A 20,620-nucleotide genomic window follows, 5' to 3' on the forward strand; every position below is an offset into this window, starting at 1 on the left:
ACTTAAACATTTTTTAAAATTTTTCTTTTAATTTTAGATATTATTCACTGACTTCCCACAATGTGATTAGGATTTAGTTTTCTTATTAAATCTTGCCACCTTTCCTTAGACACACTTCCCCCTCTGTATAGCTTGTCGATCTAATGCCCAATGTAAAACTCAATACTTATTATTTACACTATTCATAGCTTAACCGTTTTGGGGGTGTGGGGGGGTTAATCCAACTTCCGTTTTTCGTTGATTTAGAATTGCCTTGTCTTTTCAGTTCCTTCACTTTCCATTTACCAATAGTTAATTCATCACCACATTTTTATTATGTATTTTTTTTTCTTAATATCCCTCTTATCATCCTACAGCTATTTGTTGTCATGTTCTGACTGGAACTGGCTCTTCCCTGGGTTGCTTAATACTATCTTCCTGTAGATCATGTTCATCATCATTTCCAAAGTTCTCTTCACCTCTCCTATCTCTAATTCTTGGTGAGTCTCTGCATTGCTACAGCATGAGTTTGCTTGATTATTCTCAGTTTTGTCCCTGAAGACACTTAGCCAAGTGGAGAAACTTGAAACCCCAGTGAATTATGATTTACCCATCTGCATCCATTTCAGATATCTCTTGGTGTACTAAAATCTTGCTGTTATTTTTCTTTGTCATCTTCTTGCCACTCTCCTTGTTCTTGTGAATTAAAAACGTTTTTCCTCTTCTACTGTACTTCGTGGATTTCAGAAGGGAGGAGACATGTTCAATCTACCATGTATAACTTGAAGTTAAGAATAGCTAGGCCACAAAATTATCATGAGAATAAAATCTGAAAGCAGTTTGTATACACCCTAAACCCTGCTTACCTACCCGGGATTATTAGAGTATATTAACACAAGTTTCTCTGGGTTTCTTTCATCAGTGGATACTAATGAGATTATTTTAGCAGCCCTAAGCCATCTGTCCCTAGCTCTTACCTACATTCACTTTCATAAAGCCTTATCCCCATCAAATCTCTTCCATTTATCTCTGGGACTTTCCAGAACTAGGTAACATGGGCTTACAAAATCTGTTTGAATACATACTAAGTAAGAGACTCCTTTAGACCCTTGGATATAAATTAGTGAAGCAAAACACAAAGATCTGTCCCCTCATGAATTTACATTCTAGCAAGGGAAGGCGAGCAGATTATAAATAGAATTCAACTATGTAGTGGAGTAGGTGGTAAGTGCTATGAAAAAAGTGTATCTGAGACAAAGAGGTGGAAGTGCCAGGGTGGGGAGAGCTTGCAATCTAAAGTAGAATAATCAGGGTGGGTCTCATGAAGAAGGTGACATTGGGACAAAGAATTAAAGGAAGTAAAAGGGTGAAACAATGTTGATATTTGGGGGAAGAGTGTTGCAGGCAAAAGAAACAGCAAGTACTAGGGCCCTAACCGACAGATGCAGGAAGGTTAACAGCTGATAGGTCTGATAACAGTGTTCCTGGGACAAATAAGTAAGGGCAAGAGTCACAGGAAAGGAGACCTGGGCAGAGTATTGATCCTACAGGGGCCTGGGGCAAGGACTTTGGCATTTCCTTTGAGTGAGGTGAGGGTCATTGGAGTTTAGTTAAAGGACATGATCCTCTTTATATTTTGAAAAGATTACTCTAGCTACTCTGTTGGAAATAGAATATATAGAAGGGCAAAGCTGGGAGCAAAAGGACCAGTTGAGATGCTATGACAGTCATCCAGGCAAGAACTGGTTGTGAGTGGCTCACACCAGAGATGTAGTAAGAACTGTTTTAGAATCTAGGCTTATTTTGAAGTTAAGAGCCAAGCCAAGCCATTTTCTGACAACATGGGCGTAGGAAGTGACACAGAGGGAGGACTCAAGAATGACTCCAAGTTCTTTGGTCTAAGCAACTGGAAAGTTGCTGTTGCCATCAGTTGAGATGAGGAAAGTTTGGATAAACAAGTTTGGGAAAAAATTAGGTAGGAGATAAATTTGGTCAAGTTAAACTTATAAGGTATTTTAGATAAACAAGTAGAGATATCAATTGTTCAGTTTGACAAATTTGTCAGCTGAAGACCATTGTGTGTCTAGCATGGATTTCTTTTTCTGCCCCCCCCCCTTGCTCATGGTCACTGCAAAAGGGCTGAAAATGTCTCACTGCTACTTCTGCAGGCAGAGTTCTCAATAAGAACATTGATATCTACGCCAAAGGTTCTTATCATGGTTCTCCAAGAAATGCCATCTCCAGATACCAGAGAAAGGCTGTGGGCTCCACAGTCCACATCTACCCATACAACATGGGAGCCTCCTCCTTCTCCACACTGTGCTATTACACATGCCCCACAGCTTTGGGGTCTCCTTCAGCTTCTATCTACACTTTCTCTCTCCTCAGGCTGAGACAGGCAACTTTTTGAACTGGGACTTGTAATCCTCTTCATTCATCCTTCACCCTTCAACTCTGAGAGCCCCTTGTTCCTACTCTTGCCTTTTACCTTAATTCAAATATTCTCTTTCTGGTTTGGGTCTGGACATGTCTGAATCTCTGCTTGGACCATTGTTAAATTATGATAATTCTTACTAACTCCATACTAGGGGAGAGGTCAGATGAAAACAGGGATAATAAGGCAGGAGAAAGCTGTGATGTGTGCCTGGAGTGGAATCCCAAACTTAATGGAGACAACTCCATGCATTAATTACTGTCTATTTGAGTACTGATGTAGAAACATTCACTTGGTTGTGTAGCACAAAGTATAACACAGCAATGATACATTAAAGTTCCAGTAATTTACATCCTGAAACATCTCCCTGACCAAAATTCTTTCTCTACACTCATTCTTTTGTCTATTTGTCCTTTTTCAGACTATATTAATTAATTTCTGGAAATTCACACTAAATAAAACAAGTGTTCCTACATTTGATGTTTTAGAATTAAAAAAAATCTTTCTAATGTTGCCAGTTGATGATCCAGAACTAAAATCGGCTTGATTTCAGAATTTCTTCATATGAAGGTGGGGGGCCTGACGTGCCAAAACTTGGAGCAGGATACAGTTCAGTGTTCTGAGTTTGAAGGTTTTCTAACGTTGCCAGTTGATGAGCCAGAACTAAAATCGGCTTGATTTCAGAATTTCTTCATATGGAGGTGGGGGACCTAAAGTGCCAAAACATGGAGCAGGATAGAGTTCAGGGTTTTGAGTTTGAAGGTGAATTCCAACATTTGGATTCACAGCCACTTCTGTCCCTGGAAAGAGAAAAATGGGGACTTGTAATCTTTCTAGTCAGCATAAAACAGAAGTACACGAACTGCCTAATAAAATCTGCCATTTCTTGGATCACTGGAGCAACAGAAAATTATTTGTACCCTTGAGAAAAAATTTACAGCCATCCTGCTCTCTCTGCAGTGATAGTTTAGTCACTATAGCAAGAAAATTTGGTCTCATGAACAGATTATATCATCACTGACTAAACCCATCAAGAAGCATTTACAGTTTAGCGGCTGAAAGTAGGAGGAATGCCCTTTTTGGTAAATTGGAAGACAAGATTCCTATAAATACTAACGGTATTTTAGTTAATGTTTCCATCATGGGAAATGCAAATCTCAATAGAAATATTTAAATATAATGTCTGAACTTCATTATTTTATATTTATGCTCTGCAAACTACAACTAATGTAATTAATTAAACATTTCTCTATGATAAATAGTAAAAATGTTAACTTGCAAAAAGTTTGCAACTAAAGTATACACACACAATAAAGGAAAAGCATCATTAGATTTTAAAAAACGCTTCAAAATCAAAATTTTGACTTTTAGATTATGCACATTATAAGGCACTAAATATCAAAAACAAGCATTTTCTTCCTCAAACTGATCACTTTGAGAAACTATGTACTTATTCCCATAGCTCTTTTGGAAATCTCTTATTAATATTTCTTTGAAAGACTGTTACTGCTTTTGAGTTACAACAGGAACCAACAGTAATATTTCATAGGCACAATCCTCTCACTCCCTTTATAAATAAATAAATAAATAAATAAATAAATAAATAAATAAATGTGTATATATATATATATATTTTTTTTCCTACCTTGGTCTTTGGCTGTCTTGAAATGGTTTGATTGCTTCTTTTCAAAACAATAACAACTATAAATTCCAGTAACAATTCTTAATTCACCTTTACAGAGGAGTGCCTGGTGCCACAGTCGGTTAAGCGTCTGACTCTTGGTTTCAGCTCACGTCATGATCTCAGGGTCCTGGGATGGAGCCCTTCCAGGGGCTCCATGCTCAGTGGGGAGTCAGCTTGAGATTCTCTCCCTTTCCTTCTGCCCCTTCCCCTGCTCACATGCTCTCTCTCTCTCGCAAATAAATAAATAAATCTTAAAAAAAATAAAAATAAGAAACCTTTAAAGAAAAAAAATAGGCCCTTGAATTAAATCTAGTTCTGTGACTGTTTTCGTATATTAAATTTAATTGGAACAGAGCCATGTAACTCATCTACATATTGTCCCTTTTTACACTGCAATGGCAGAGAGGAGTAGCCCCCTACAGGGACCAATGGCCTGCAAAATCAAAAGTATTTCCTGTCGGGCCCTTAATAGAAAAAGTTTGCTGACTTCTTGAAGGATTAAGATTTGATACCATCTGGGGCACCTGGGTGGCTCATTCATTAAGTGTCTACCTTTGGCTCAGGATTGAGCCCCACATCGGGCTCCCTGCTCAGCGGGAAGCCATCTTCTCCTTCTTCCACTCACCCTGCTTGTGTTCCCTGTCTCACTGTGTCTCTCTCTGTCAAATAAATAAATAAAATCTTAAAAAAAAAAAAAAAAGATTTGATACCACCAAGGAGATCCCAAAGAAAATGACACAATTATCAGAACCATTCAAGGAACAGTTAGATGTTAGACATTCGCCGCATCCCTAGAATCCATATGTAGGTTACTCAGAATCCTTTTGCCTTGGAATGGACGGTGTTTATTTGGAATCATGAATTTTCATATATTTGTATTTGTATTCACTAGCTGGCAGACCTAAGTATAATAAATCAAATATTAATATAATCTGTGAAGGGTAGAGTATTTTGAATAGAAGGCTGGTTCAGCACTTTTCTTAAGGAAGTATTTATTTAATTGAATGATTTACTCCTAGGCTATTACATAACATTTCATATGTCAGTTTTCTCCTATGCAATAGAAGGATAATGATATTATCTATGTCTGTAAAAACATGGCTAAATGAATGTAGAATGCTTAAAACAAAACGTGGTACACAGTAATTATCCATTAATAGCTAATTATTATTATTATTATTGTAGAAGTAATAGTACTATATTTCAAGAACTCTACTGTATGCTAGGAATATGCATGCATTTTCTTTTATTTACAATATTTTCTTTTTTTTTTTTTAAAGATTTTATTTATTTATTTGAGAGAGCGAGAATGAGAGAGAGTACATGAGAGGGGGGAAGGTCAGAGGGAGAAGCAGACTCCCTGCCGAGCAGGGAGCCCGATGCGGGACTCGATCCCGGGACTCCAGGATCATGACCTGAGCCGAAGGCAGTCGCTTAACCGACTGAGCCACACAGGCGCCCCTACAATATTATTTTCTAATTTATCCTATTTTAATGGGTACATACTTATTTGATCATCATTATTAACATCACAACAGAGATTATTAAACAAAATAATTTGTGGAGTTAGAGCCTTTTGCAGTTAGGAAGTTCAGGATAACATGAGCTAAGTCTGAGGCACTTGATAAAACTGTTAACATGGGCAAAGTGCACTTACCCCAGCCCTTCCCTCCATTGTCGATACTGGTACTGGGCATTGTCCGTTTCCTACATGGACTACTGCTGGTATATCCAGTACAGAGTCAATGGTAATTTAGGTACCATTCTGACTGGAGTGGTTGATCAGATTGACCTGACACAACTATGAGCTCAAATTTATTTTTACTACTGCCAATATCAATATCGTGCTCCTGGCAAGAGGACATTAACAATTGCTCTCTGTGGTAGGAAAGTTTCATGTTATCACCTTACTACAAATTTGGCCATTGCCTTTAAGCTTATTATGAAAACCACAGGGCATTCATTTGGTAAACATAACTAAGTCAATGTGTAGAGAAAGCTTTTGTGAAATCAAACATCTATCAGTTTCCAGTTTGTTTCAAAGCAGGTTTACATGCAATACAAGTATCCCCCACTTTTGAAAGTTTACATTACTCCACTTCGTTTTCATGAAAGACTTACAGTAGTACCTGTTTTTGCTAACCGAAAGAAATTTAAAAAGGATTTTATAGCAGAGTTCAGATTTCCCACATCATTAAGATTAGTCCAATAGACCTGCCATATTTGAACATGCCCCTTCCACCTCTTCTCTTTTCGTTTCTTTATCTCGTTCCTTCCTCTTCTATGAGAGTGGCTAACAGTGCCTGAATATGAGTCACAGTTCTACCATGGGCTAATTGTTAAAGTTCTAAGTGCCTTGCTTCCCTCAGCTTTGGAGGGTTCAAAATGATAGTGAACCCCTCATAGCGTTGTAGGGAAGAATAAATGAGACCAGAGATGCCAGGTGTTCGCACAGAGCATGGCACATGGTAAGTGCTCAGTAAGTGTGAGCTATTACTACTATCATGCCTTGGAAGGAAAGTATGTGAATGAAATTCTCCCTCTTTCCGTACCTAAAATGAGTCACAGAATATTTACCTAAAGAACGTAAAGTAGAGAGAAGTAACACTTCAGAAACGATCCTAAAATAAGATAGGATCCAGGAGAGGTGAGGGAGAAAGGAGCTGGCATGTGAAGCCTGCTTCTTCTCTGTCCCTGTCCACTCCTCTTTCCCCTCCCCAACTCAGAGCCCTCACATTTCATCCTTGCTGAAAGATTAGTATTTCTATTTACCTTGAAGTAAGAAAAAAGGGAGATTATCTCTGAAATTGCAGAAGAAATGGGGTCAGGAAGATTGGATCTCTGAAAGGCAGCATTATCAAGGAGATCAGCCCCCAAGATGAGTGGCCTCAGGAGGGGTATCTCCGTGGGTACTCCCCTCGCTGGCTTCTCAGGAATGGCATGGAACCTGTTTGCTGCCCTGCTGGGCTAACAGGACCCAGCTCTGATCTACATAGGATGGAAAAAGAGTCAGTATAGATTTTACAGTAGTTTATTATTTTTAATAAGGAATATGGACAGATAATGGTGGGGATCTCTCCTCTATGCTCTCAAGTTCTCTCTTTTCTAGTGAACACTAGATTGTTTTTTCTGCTTCAAGTCTTCTGTCCTTCTCTAAACTAGTAGACCCAAACTTTTTTCTTTTCGTTATCCTTAAATGTCTTATTTTCTCATAAATAAAAAGTTTTATGCAGCTTCACAACCTTATTTCCAATGAAAACCTATTTTCAGTAAATTAACAAAAAAACTTTTTTGTTTATAGTCAACTTTAAAACTCCTTTGCCATTACTTATTTTTTTCAAACACAGATTTAACACATAAACAAAACCATGAAACTAACAAACTCAAAACTTTTTCAAGTCACTTATATTTTCTACCTATTCACCCTGTCTCGTAGTCCTGGATCTTATAAAGTGAGGGCATTGATTCTGATTTGGGGTACAGATGGGTATAGAGAATTTTAATGATGTTCTCTTTTTCTCCCACCTTTACTAAAAATTTGCATACCCTGCAAATCTCCTATTTTCTGTGGAATGCTCAGATAAAAGGGATCCCAAAAGAATTATTAAAATAGGTAAGGTAAGGTAAGGCCATAAGAAAACATTGAAACAAGAAATGTTTGCCCCAACACAGGTGCTGAGTTATTCTAGGACTGTTAGAGTCTGGGCTGAAAGAAGGGGTGAGAGGTCTCAGAGACCACTTCACAGGCAACCCCACTCAGGAAGGCTTGGGGCACTGAGCAGGTCCTTTCTGGGGTACAGCAGGGATGCTAAGGGAAGACTGGATCCAGGAGATGAGTTGGGAGTGGGAAGGGGGACAGGATGATAATGGAAGAAGGGATTATCTAGGAGGCCCCCCGGGGCTGGGTCCAGGAAGAGGAGGTGGGACTGAGGTAGAAAAAAGTAACATGACTTTAGGGCTTGTATAAAATAAATATTCATTTCATTCCTCAAAATACCTCCAACTGTAGGTTTTTTCTCCTCTTGCTCTTCATCCTTCCCCTTTCCCTCCACTTTCCTGGTCTCCCTCCTTCCCTCTTTCTCTAGCAGTACCCCTTCTTCCTCTTTACCCTCCATGGGTGTATTGGAGGGATTATTTTTCCCTTTTTGGTGCATGAAGAGCTTCATTGTGACATGTTAAGGACATGGAAACATGGATCCCATGAGAGGGGAAGGAAGACAGAGAAATCTGACCACTGGATCAACAGAGAACTGTGAAGGCATGACTACTGGCCTACGGAGATGCAACTGGGGTCTGGATGTTTGTATGAGATTCCCAAGGACCTTTCCCAGACAGAAATCTCATTGTGCATTGGGTGGGTTGGACTGGCAAGGCCTTCCTTACACACCGTTTATAAGGATTCCAAGCCAAGTGTTTGCCTTTCTCTCTCGAATATTTCTAATCAAGATAATTGACAACTTGAGCCATAATAATAATACCCAACTAAGCAAGGGAAATAAATAAATAAATAGGAATGGGCAACCTAACCTCTGGACCTAAAACGGAAAGCAACAAAATGAATTTTATAACTTAAGCTGGGGGAAAGCTTAAATGTTTCTTGAGCAAAATCAGATTCAGAGTGATGCCAGTGGGATTAGGAAGGAACCAATAAAATGAGAAAGGGAGGGGGATTCTGGAGAGCAATCCTTACCTTTGAGGAATCACCCAGTGGAAATGCCTGGAGGTTTGAGATATAAGGCTGCACTTAGAGTAAAGGATGAGGTGACTAAGCCATGAGTGCCCTGCCCAAATTTTCACTGGCTCCCTAACCTCAATTATGGACAATTTGAAGTCTATTAGTTGACTTGCAGCAAAGATCTATGTGGTATATTGATCCAGCATAGGGAGAAAAGTAGATAACATCCTCTGAGTGGATTAATAGCCACTTTTCCAGGTTGGGATTTAGCAATTAGAAATAATATCTGAGGAGCCCCTAGTCTAGTGTCTAGCACTTGGTAGATGCGGAATAAATTTTGACTGTATTTTTAAATAATTTCTTCCCAAGTATATTCTTTTCCTGTCCACAATGATTTCAGGATAATATAGAGAATGTGATTCTAATGTCCTGTATTTGGTATAATTACACACAGATTATTGCAGGAATCTCTCAGGCTTGACACTTTCTCTCCCAGTCATACCTGTTCAGGCAAGTTCGGGCAAATTCAAAAGCATATGTAAATCACCACACAGGAAATATAAAAACATCAGGTAAATGGAGATATAACTGTGGCACATACACGGCCTTAAAAATGATAATACTATAACTGGGTAACTTACTTATAATTAAGAAGAGAAGTTTTTAAAGATTCAAGATGGTCTAGTAAAAGAGTCTTCTTCAGAGTAAGTAAAGGGCTAAGGAGATCAGAGTGGATTTTCCCCCTTAGAAACTGAAGTCAAGTTGGAGGAATCATAATTACATTTATTTTAAATACCTCAAGTTAAAAAAATAAAAATAGACTAATGTGACCATGTTGACCCCTTTGACTCATACAATTTATTAGAATGTCAGTGACCGTATTTCCTCCTATGCTCAATAGAAAGTGTTCGATTTTAGGAGAAAGATTATTTTTTCACTGGAGACTTTAATTATCCTTCCACAAATAACCATTTCTCAAACTGACATGTGTTTCTTTCATTAAATAATGACTTTTTAAAAAGCCAATAGTAAATATAATCACTAAATCTTGGAGTACCAAGTTCTGATATTAAAACATTTATTTTGACCCCACTTTGTATTTAGCTGTTAGTTTTCCCAGGGCATGCCCTGCTCCATCTATTGAAAATCTTACGCTGGCCCAAGTTCCTGAAGGGCAACTGTTAAAATCTACCAAGCCCTCTTGAGGCCACTAAGTATGGTGTACAAGACAGCACCTTAGAGGGAAAGTTTCATAACAGACGGTCTGGTTGAGAACAATGCTTAACACAAAGAAATAATCTGTGATCTGTGATCTCCTCGAAATCAGTAAGTGATAATTTTGTTACTTTCAGCTAAGGCTGGCGGTTACAAATAAGCCTAAAATGGGGAGAAAGGACATGAGTACTGACATCCGCCTGCCCAATTCCAAGTATTTCAGGCTGTGTGTTGGTAGCAGACAACCTGGAAAGTGTGATTCAGTGCTATTGCAGATAAGTGAGGCATGGAGAACTTAGTAAATGAGACTATAAATAGTCTCATAGGATAGTTTGATATCAAAGGCTCAAAGAGGTTCTTATGTATCTTACGGCCTACCACTCACTTGGAGTGACCAGCCCTGTATATCTCTTCTCTCTTGCATGTTTACTTAGCAAAATGTTGAGGTTCTATCACCATACTCAACTATGGGTCATTTCCCTAAGACACATTTTCTTCTTTTCAGGTCTCCTTTCTTCTGAAGTTTCTCACTTAGACTCTCTCCCCACGGCATCATGCCTTTGTGTCTCCAATAAACTATGTCTTATTCTCAGTTCACAAATCTGCTTTCCAGAGGTTAGTGTTTCAATTCACCACAAACCATTAGGTTTCAAACAGGAAGTCTAGAAGTGTGCAGACAGCTCACCATAAACGGGGTCCAAGTCTCCAACAGCAAAAACAGCCATAGTGCGTCTGGGGGAATCAATTTGGGGTCTCCTCAGCCAGCACTGGAGGCAGAAGAACACTACTCCGCAGAGAAGAGCCACCAGGAAAATCAGCAGCAGAAACCTGATGCCAGAAGAAGCAGGGAAGGCATGAGGTGGAGCGTGCAGGGAGGTTAAGAACTCCTGCTACTTCCTGTCTTCCACGAGACAGGGTGCAAGAAATCTGTGAAGCCAAACTCCTTAAGCAATGCCCCCCACCACTCATACATTCTCACTAAACTTGGAATGTTTGCTGCGCTCAGAGTGGGTCGATCTTGCCAGGTGACGATGATCAATCATTTCCTCTGGAAATTGGAGGGTTGTTCGAAGGCACAGTGTCTTTATCCCTTAATTCACTCATCCATTATTCCTATCTTTCAGCCAGCCAGCCATGCATCCAACTAGTAGTTAAGCAACTGAACAGATTTTAGATGTTGGGTGGGGTTGGGGATTTAAAGGGAGACAAAGCAGGAGCTAACCACCTAATTGAGAGAATTAAGAATGTTTAGTTTAAAAAATACAGAAGTCATGATGTAGAAGGTGTCGAACGACTGTCTTATAATTTCTGAAAGACTAGCTTGTAAAAGGTAGAAGTCTTATTTTGAAGGTTTTTAAGACTTTTGAAATGAGTAATGGAGTCCTTTAGGGAGATTTCAAAAGAAAGAACAATTATTTTACTGTTAAATTTCTCTAATTTGGGAATAAACTATTATTCCTAAAAACAGTTTAGTTCCCTGTCACAGGAAGTACATAAGTAAACATAGCCAATAGCCAGAAAGTGATGTTTCCACATATATTACATGACTTCTAAAATTTCCTTAACTCTATGATTTTATGTGCTATTTCAATTAGAGAGAGTGTGTATATATATTATATATATATATATATATAATATATATATATGCCACCACAGGTTTTATAACAAACTGAGAATGTCCTTACCAGATATACCAGCCATTTGTGTATTGATCTTTATAGTTTACACACCTGGTGGTAAAAGAGGAAGAGTTAATGCTGGACCTCTAGACGGCCAAAGCCTATTCTCTTGGAGCATAATATTTGTTCTGACCATACCTATTTCCCCAGAACGATCATGCACTCACTGCGCACCACCCCCCAGCACAATGAGGTAAATGTTTACAGTATGACCACTTTTCACCCGGGACACTGAGAATACAGGTAAATGTTCAACTGTCACACACAGAAACTTGCACTGTCATAGGTTTGACTCTAGGGTTACAAAGACAGTTGCGTATTGAGAAGGTGGTGACTAATTTTTCAGGGCTAACATATCACAGATATTAGGTATGAAGGTTCTTTAAAATGCAGATTCACCAGGGAAGATTTATAATCTCTGTTAACCTTTAATATCTTGGTAGAGAGTAGCAAGGCTGCAGATCTGGTTAGAGGAAGAATTTGGGAAAAGGGGAAAATGACTTAAAGCCACATGTACCATTTACCAAGGAGTGAAAAGTTGATTTCTTCAGTCAGGATAGTCAAACCACTTGTGTGTCTAGGCACAATGTAATCATTCCTGGGATAAGTTTTAAAAAGTTTCCTCACACGAAAACAAAATTCACAGTGTGATTTTCAGAAGGTTTAACTCCCCAGGTGTAGACACTTATGTGCTATTCATTGCAGAATCCGTCCCTATGCCAGGCATGGGGAATGTAGGTTTGCTGATCGACTTTTTTCATACTTCGGTACATGGGCCCTTGTTGAAGTATTCTGGGATTAAGCAGTGGAAACCTATTCATCACAGCCCAATAAGCTTGTGAGTTGAAGCTGTACTTAATCATGGCTACTTCAGCCTTTGTTAAAATAACACTTAGTACTTTCCAGCTTGAAAGCACTCATAACTGTCAGCTAATTTATTGCTCCCAGCATCTCCAAGGAGATAGTGGGTCATGTTTATCCTCATCCTAGTCAGAAGTGACTTTTTAACATATGTGAAGTGTCAACGTAAAAATTTTACCCCAAACATTTAAGAGGAAAGTTAATCACACAGTGAACAAGTTTTTCGTTTTTTGTGTTGTAGGCTGTGTGTGTGTGTGTGTGTGTGTGTTCACCTAAAGACACAGGTACAAATGGCTGGGAAAAAAATGGCAGTTGAAGTATAACTTTAAAAATCATCCTAAGACAAGAAATCATCGATAATGGATTTTAAAAATAATTAATGACACATCCTTATAAAGGAATGTTATCCAGTCATCAAAAAGAATGTAGATTCATATTTATCACCAAAAACCTTGTGAAGTAAAATAGTAAAGAAGTCTCAGTTCTACTTTGTATATTCTTTTACATAAATGCAATATTTTCATTAAATAAGTATTTTATAGTAATAGCCACATATATACCGAGTTACTAACAATGCTTACTTTTCTTACAGTTGGTATCATGAGGCACTTTATCTTTTCCACATTTCCATATTGTTTGAATGTATAATATGTCACTTTTACAGTCATAAAAATGTTAAATATTATATTAAAAAATATAAATCTTAAACATATAGTATCCCACCTTAGACATAGGGAAATTCTCTTGGTGTCCTAGCCCAATAAAAGAGCAGAAGTTTCCCATTTGGAATCTTGAAATGGAAATGCATGATCAGGAGTGTGGATTGCTTCATCTCTCTCCATTACAAATCTCTGCTTACCCTCTCTACATTTAAAAATAGATCATATCCTTATCAAAATGTGAATTCTAAAGATTAACTACCTCAAGTTGTTTCTCAGTTCTTTAATTTTTGAGCCACTCAGTATTTTTTGCCAGTGATAACAATTACCCAATTGACTTATTTCACTTTCTCTTTCTGATCCTGTGCACTCACTGATGGAGTTTCTGATATGCAGTAAATACAATGGCCAAGAAGGAGTTAGCTGGACAAATGCTAAGTGATCATGTAATTTCCAAATTGCAGGTACCTTTGGGATCATTTAGTTCACTCAGGAATTTACACACTCTCCAACTGAAAGCCAGAGTAGGAAAGTTGGTGGGGAGGTCACTAGCTGGCCAAAGAATTTAAACCAGATTACAAGTCTCCTGACTCTGTGTGCTTCCCTCCTTCCCCACCATTATTTCCATGTCTTTCCCAAGGTCAATTTTTAAAGGTCAAGTTTTTTTTCTTTTAAGTAGACTCATGCCCAACGTGGGGCTTGAACTCACAACCCTGAGATCAGGAGTCGCATGCTCTACTGACTGAGTCAGCCAGGTGCCCCTTAAACAGATTTTTTTTTTAATTTTTAAAAAAGGTATCTGAACAATAACAATATTCTAATTGCTCAAATTTTAGATGCAAGATGTTCAGTGTAGGAAAAGTTACATTTTTAAAAATGAAGTTATTACTCAGAGATTTATATATGATTGGTCAAATTGGGATGATGCCAAAAATGAAAAACATTCAGGAGAAATGAGAACCAGCTATGATGTTTAAGGAAGACATTCCCAATCATCAGAGTTCTCTGGAAGTGGTTGCTGACGGATTTTTTCTGACTCTACTGGAAGACTACTGCCCTACTTTACTTGGATGTTGTGGAGATGATTCTTCCTCTACAGGGATGATTTGCCTAGTTGATCTTTATTATTCTTCTCAGTGCTGAGATTTTGTGGACCTAAGACTAACTACAAATTCCTTAATTTATTAAATTCAAGAACAAAACTGCAGAATTGCTCCAGTGGCTCCTTTGCTAGAATCACCCAGAACTTTCTTCTAAACCAGTTATATAACTTCAGGGGGAATTAACTCACTTTCAGATTCACGATGCTATGAGGTAAGGTCTCAATATTATAATCTTCATTGCACAATTGGGAAAATTCAGGCATGAAGTAGCTTGCCCAAGATAACAAAGCTGAAAGTGGCCAAGTCGGGTTTCACGCCCAAATGGTCTGGCTATGGAGTCTGTGTCTCTTACCACCATGCAGCCCCACCACTGGGAACTGTAAAAGCCAGCTCTGGCCTCACATTACTATGTGGAGTACTGCCTGAATGCATTCAATATCTTGTATTCCAAATGCTTTACAAGTATTAGAAACACAAAAAGCAATAGAAATGAGAGCATGGAGGGTATCACACAAAGAGAATAAGCCAAGAGTGAGATCAGTTTTTAAACTGAATATAGTAAACCCCATATGTAGAATTTAACCCAACTCGAGATCTGGCTTAAGCTTTCTAGCAGTTAATAGGATGAAAGAGAGATTTGGTTATAGAGTATCCTCTAAAATTAACAAAATCATACAGCATTACTCACCAGATGCACAACTATTCCTGGAGTAGACACCAGAGAAGTCAAACTCTGGGGCTTTATGAAGAGGATACTGTTGGCAATGGGGACAACGTTTTTCATATGCTCTTAGAATATATGCAATAACAAATTTCATGGATCTTTTTCTTTTTTAAATCATTCCTTAACGTAGGCAAGACTGCAATTTAGCTATTATAGTCTGGGAGAGAGATGGATGCTATATCATATCACCCGGAGACTGGCGGCTTGACCTAATTAATCTGGGGTAAGTTGTATAGTATCTAGAAAAATAGATGAACCATATATCCCTCCTGTATTTCACCCAGGGTATAATTTCATTTAATATTGGACATACAGTATGACTTTATAGTGCAAAATTGTAATACATATATAGTAGTAGTAGTGCAAGACATACAGTATACATATATGTATGGTACATATACATACTTTGTAGTATAAAATTCTGGCTCAAGAGTCAGTCCTGGGTCCAAATGCAAGCTCTGCATTTTACTTGCTTACCCTTGAGCAAAACACTTAACTTCCTCAAGGCAGGTAAGACGGTGACATATTCGGAATCTATTAATGCAATTAATTGATAGAATCCTGTGTATGTATGATCATATTTATGATTTGTAAGTCACCCTACATATGAACATATATGCACATCCGTGTATTTGCTTATTTTGGGGAGGGAAGAGGATTAGGGGTGTAATGGGGAGGCTCTATCTTATTTTTTTCATACGCTAAATTGCTTATAGTATTTAAATTTTATGTAAAGACAGCCTAGGAATGCATTGTTCATACAACGAAATGCCGTTATAAAAATTAACTGAGTAGAGGCGCTGGGTGGCTCAGTTGTTAAGCGTCTGCCTTCGGCTTGGGTCATGATCTCAGGGTCCTGGGATCAAGCCCCGCATTGGGCTCCCTGCTCAGCGGGAAGCCTACTTCTTCCTCTCCCACTCCCCCTGCTTGTGTTCCCTCTCTCGCTGTCTCTCTCTCTGTGTCAAAAAATAAATAAAAATCTTAAAAAAAAAATTAACTGAGTAGTTTAGATCAGAAAAAATAGTTTGGGTTTGAAAACAAATATAAACAGAACTAATCATCTCTCAAACACCTTGTAGTGGCAAAAGATTTGGGATAGCATCTATCTTCAGTACAAATACTTACCTAATATCACCTCTCTGCAATACCAGCTACTTTCTTGTCCTTTCTTTTTATTTTCTGCTAGTTGGCATTTTATTTGAGGTGGACTCTTCTTTTCATTCAAAAGAAATGGTATTAATGACAAACACAGCAGACATTTGCATGCAAAGTGAGGTAGCTAAAACAAGAATTGTTCTTAAGTACTAGTTGAATCCCTGCGTTAATTTGCTACTGTCTTTCTTTGAGTCTCAATTTCTTTACCTGAAAAGGAGACCAGTAGCCTCAGTGATTGGAAAGTCAGCTTATCAAGGTCCTCAATAGCGTATTTTCCTGTCCTATTGATCGAAAAATTAGATTCAACATTTATGATCATATTGATTGAAGAATTAGATTCAACATTTATAATCCTTTCCAATTATGAATTTCTGTATTCAATTATTCTGGGTCATAGATAGAAGATAATTGGGCAAGATGAAACAGCCAGGAGATCCAGAGTTAGGTAAGTACATCAGTCATCAAAAACTCCATCATGTCACAAACACCAGAAGACAGAAAAAGGTGAGTCCAAAATCAATGCAAAGAAAGAGCAATGGAGAGCCATGCAAAAACTGGAAGAACAGTACAGACTTAACACACAGATGATCAATAATGAGATGATCCACCAAAGCAGATGAATGGTTCCAGGGCCAAGGAAGGCATTCCACATAGCATGGCCTCTTCATCTGGAAGCAGTGCCCAGGCCATGCGTGAGACCCTGGCCTTGAGGGTAACTGGTAATAATAATTGAAAACAGTCAGCTGGCCATCAGGGCTGCATGGAGGAGAAGACCGTGCTTGGCAGACATGATTTTCTGACACTTGCACTAAGTCACGGTGCATTTTAGCTCTCATGAATCATCAGCAGCATTATTAATGGCATCTTCTCCCCACCTCCCGAATAGAATTCTGGGAACCATTAAGTCTATGGCCCCAAAAGTGAGAAAATTGAATCAATTAGTCACATAACCTATGTTAAATGCACTTCGAAATGTACACACAATACAGGTGAGAATCTTTGTCAGTTTGCTTATATTTGAAACTGAATATCTTAACAGCAGCCCACCATCACAGTGACTTAGGAGTGAGGATGCAGGGAGAGACGACATCGTGATGCTTTCATGAACCTGAAGAACCCTTGACACCACTGTGGTGGAGAATGCTGTAAGCAAAAATGCCTAGAAATCAATGAGGCTCTTTATATTTACCAAAGCTAATCATAATGAAAGTGCATCTTTTTCCCGCTTTTAGAAAAATTGAGCCATTTGCATTTAAAAACAATTTGCTCTTACTTTTCTTGCATGATTATAATCATCATTTGAGACTCATTTGGGGCTTCTCAAATGACTTGTGTCTTTTTTTATTCTTTGAATTTTGAAAATGCTAAATAAAAACATGGAGCCTCTTGCTATTTACTTACATTTCATTTTCTTCACATGGTGGGTCCGAGAGCACCAACTGAAACACATGTTTAGAACAATAAAATCCAAACATCTCATCAGTCTAATCCTTTAATACAAACAGCGCTCAGAGACAATGTGGGTTTATATTATTTCGTTTGTTTTTTTAATTAAAAGCTCCGTAGCAGAGTCTATTATTGGTGCACCAAATTTTAATTGAAAAAAAAAAAATATCCTGGTAGATTCTCTAGCTCAGCAGTGACAGGAAATATATATTGTGAGCCAGATTCCTATCCGACACACCCGTGTAGATGGATGTGAAAATGCCTTTTATTCTTTCTATAGGCAGATTTTGCTTCCTCTAAAGACCTTTCTTGCACCTTGCATTTTTTCTTTGTTTTCACATTTTAGCTAGAGGAAAGAAGTTCATTATTTGCGAAGCATTATTTTCACACAAGGAAATCAAGTTCCCTACGTGAAAACAGAAGTCCATCCCGTTAGCATTAATGGGTGTTAAATATATGCATGAAGGAGTGACTAACTAGCTCTAAGGGGAAGGTCGATTTAAAATTACATGGCATTCCTGTTGAGATTTACATTTCTCTCTTTATCAAAGAGAGAGAAAAAGTAATAACCTTGCTTGCTTTGTTTTAAAAACCCAAACCATCAGCATTTCAATATAATTATCCTAGTTCTCTGTGTTGAGCCTTACAGGTTACAAGAACACATCACTCTGTTCTAGAGGTTCTGTTTGTAGGTTTGTTTTTCCCGTGAACTGAGACTCTTTCCACGCACAATGAGAAAAATCTTTACATGTCATTTATATGTAGTCCTTAAACTTGGGTTAATGAGATCAGTGAAGTATTTATTTTCCTGGAGTATACCATACAAATATGAATACAAGTAAGAAGTTACAAAATTTAAAATGATAAGCTCCGGGATTTTTGTGAGATATGTCTTTTTTTCCCTTTAATCCCAAATGCATCCTCTTCAGCACCTTATATTTACTCCATCAAGTTTATTGGGCAAAGAGATTTGTGGAATTGCAGATGGAGCCATGAATTGGCCATCAGAGAGCATGGTAATGAACAATTTATAAGCACAGAAAATGAGTTGCACTCTCTTTTGCTAGAATGCTGCAAACAGATTTGCATACTAACTGAGAGGAAAATTAACATTCAGATTTTGTCCATAAAGAAAGTTTATTTATGAGTAGATGAAATCATTCGGGATCCAGCTTAACAGGTAAACAAATAAAGCCCACATTTCACTTTCAAGTCACTCCCTAGTCTTCCTGGTGTGCTTCACCCTACCTAGCAAGGAGTCCAAAGTCTTCGATTATTTCCACCTCACTGCTGATGCATTAGCTGACGGACTTCGGGGTTATCATGAAATGCTGAGCAAGACCGAAATCTTTCAGATACATTGCATTCAAGTAACACAGATACAGAGATGCAGGTATTAGTCTGAATGAGATGCTAATGCAGAGGAACCAAAATAAACTCTAAAATGGTTCTGTCTACACTGTTCAGCATTGAAAAACGGGCAAGCCTCAAGTACGGTTGCAGGCAACAGTAAACATGTCTTAAATTAATCCTGCCACAGCATTTGGATATGTCAGTAGCATTTTTTATTTTAAAAAAATGCACAGCTTAGCAAAGTGAAGCAAAGATTACATTGCATTGTATTACTTCAATAGCAATAGAAGTAATAAAGAAGAAATAAGACTGATGACATGGACCACTTCGTCTTCTGTATTTCTGACCAGTAAATACAGTAAGTCATAAGATGCTGGTAACACTGTCTTAAAGGAAATCTTTTAAATGTGAGAGTAGTTAAGTTACCCAAAGAACAAATCTAGAACAAATTAGGTTCTTAGAGTACCTCTGAAAATCTTTTCGCAGAAAGAGAGATGGTTACCTGGAATAGTGGCAAACACGAGGTTCCCGCTTTTGAGATCACTGAAGTAAAACTATAAGGTCTGGGTCTCAACATATTTAAGGAACAAGCTGCTCGAAGCTAGTGGTTCGCCTTCTGTGTTGATCTCCCTCTTTCCCTAGAACCTGTTAGCCTCTAAGTTATGCTTCCCACCAGAGCACTCATTAATGATGCTCCTTGTGACTGGTAATGTGCACGCTGGGGGGCAGGCATGTTGGGTGCGTGCTCACAGGTACTCAGAGTTCAAGGAATTTCAGTGTAAGGTCAGAACCCTGGTACTGTTTGTCAAGCCCTTAGAAGTAAGGGTTATACATGCTGACCTGCAAAACTAGCTGGCTGCTTAAATAACTCAGGACATTCAAGAGCATGTTTTATTCCAGGGCATTTCTGGAATTTATACAGGATCTGGTACTTGGAACGTTTAATTTTCTTCCCTTTGTTGGCCTTTTTGTCTCTTCTTTTCCTACACATCATTTTCAGTCCCAGGCCTAACTCAACCTTGGGCATAAAGCTTTCCTTGTCTCCTAATGATTGTGCCCTACTATTTATTTTTATTTATTTATTTTTTTAAGATTTTATTTATTTATTTGACAGAGAGAGAGATAGCAAGAGCAGGAACACAAGCAGGAGGAGTGGGAGAGGGAGAAGCAGGTTTTCCAATGAGCAGGGAGCCCGATGTGGGGCTCGATCCCAAGACCCTGGGATTATGACCTGAGCCGAAGGCAGACGCTTAATGACTGATCCACCCAGGCGCCCCTCGTGCCCTACATTTTAAATAGTGCATATTTCAATGTTTGATGAAACAACTCCAACACAACTGCCAAAATAAATAAATAAATAAATAAATAAATAAAAGCTTGCAAAAATATCTAGGGAAGTTCTGAAAAAGGACAATAAAGGGGAACGAAGTTACTTTATATTAAGACTTATTAGAAAAGTATAGAAGTTTACAAAAATTGGTATGGATGCACATAAACAATAAGATAAATATAACAGAATATAATTCAGAAACAAATTCAAATAAACAAAAATTTCAGCTGTCATTTCAAGCCAGTGAGGAGTAGACATTATTCAGGGAATGATGAAGAAATGAACGGTTAGGTGGAAAGAATGGAGCAAATGGTTTGTAAGGT

General features: G+C 38.2%; 1 protein-coding gene across 1 annotated transcript; it reads right to left on the reverse strand.

Annotated features, from left to right (window-relative positions):
• Positions 1–3,076: 3,076 nt before the first annotated feature.
• On the reverse strand, positions 3,077–19,544 carry TMEM207 (transmembrane protein 207). The gene is made up of 5 exons (XM_006747700.1): positions 19,470–19,544; positions 17,570–17,607; positions 11,673–11,717; positions 10,673–10,815; positions 3,077–3,213 (listed from the first exon to the last, which is right to left on the reverse strand). Exons 1-5 carry the CDS (start codon positions 19,542–19,544, stop codon positions 3,077–3,079), a joined length of 438 nt encoding a protein of 145 aa, XP_006747763.1.
• Between the last annotated feature and the right edge of the window lie 1,076 nt (positions 19,545–20,620).

Source organism: Leptonychotes weddellii, chromosome 1, assembly GCF_054177405.1.
Source record: "Leptonychotes weddellii isolate Sample4059 chromosome 1, ASM5417740v2, whole genome shotgun sequence".
Classification (NCBI taxonomy): Eukaryota; Metazoa; Chordata; class Mammalia; order Carnivora; family Phocidae; genus Leptonychotes; species Leptonychotes weddellii.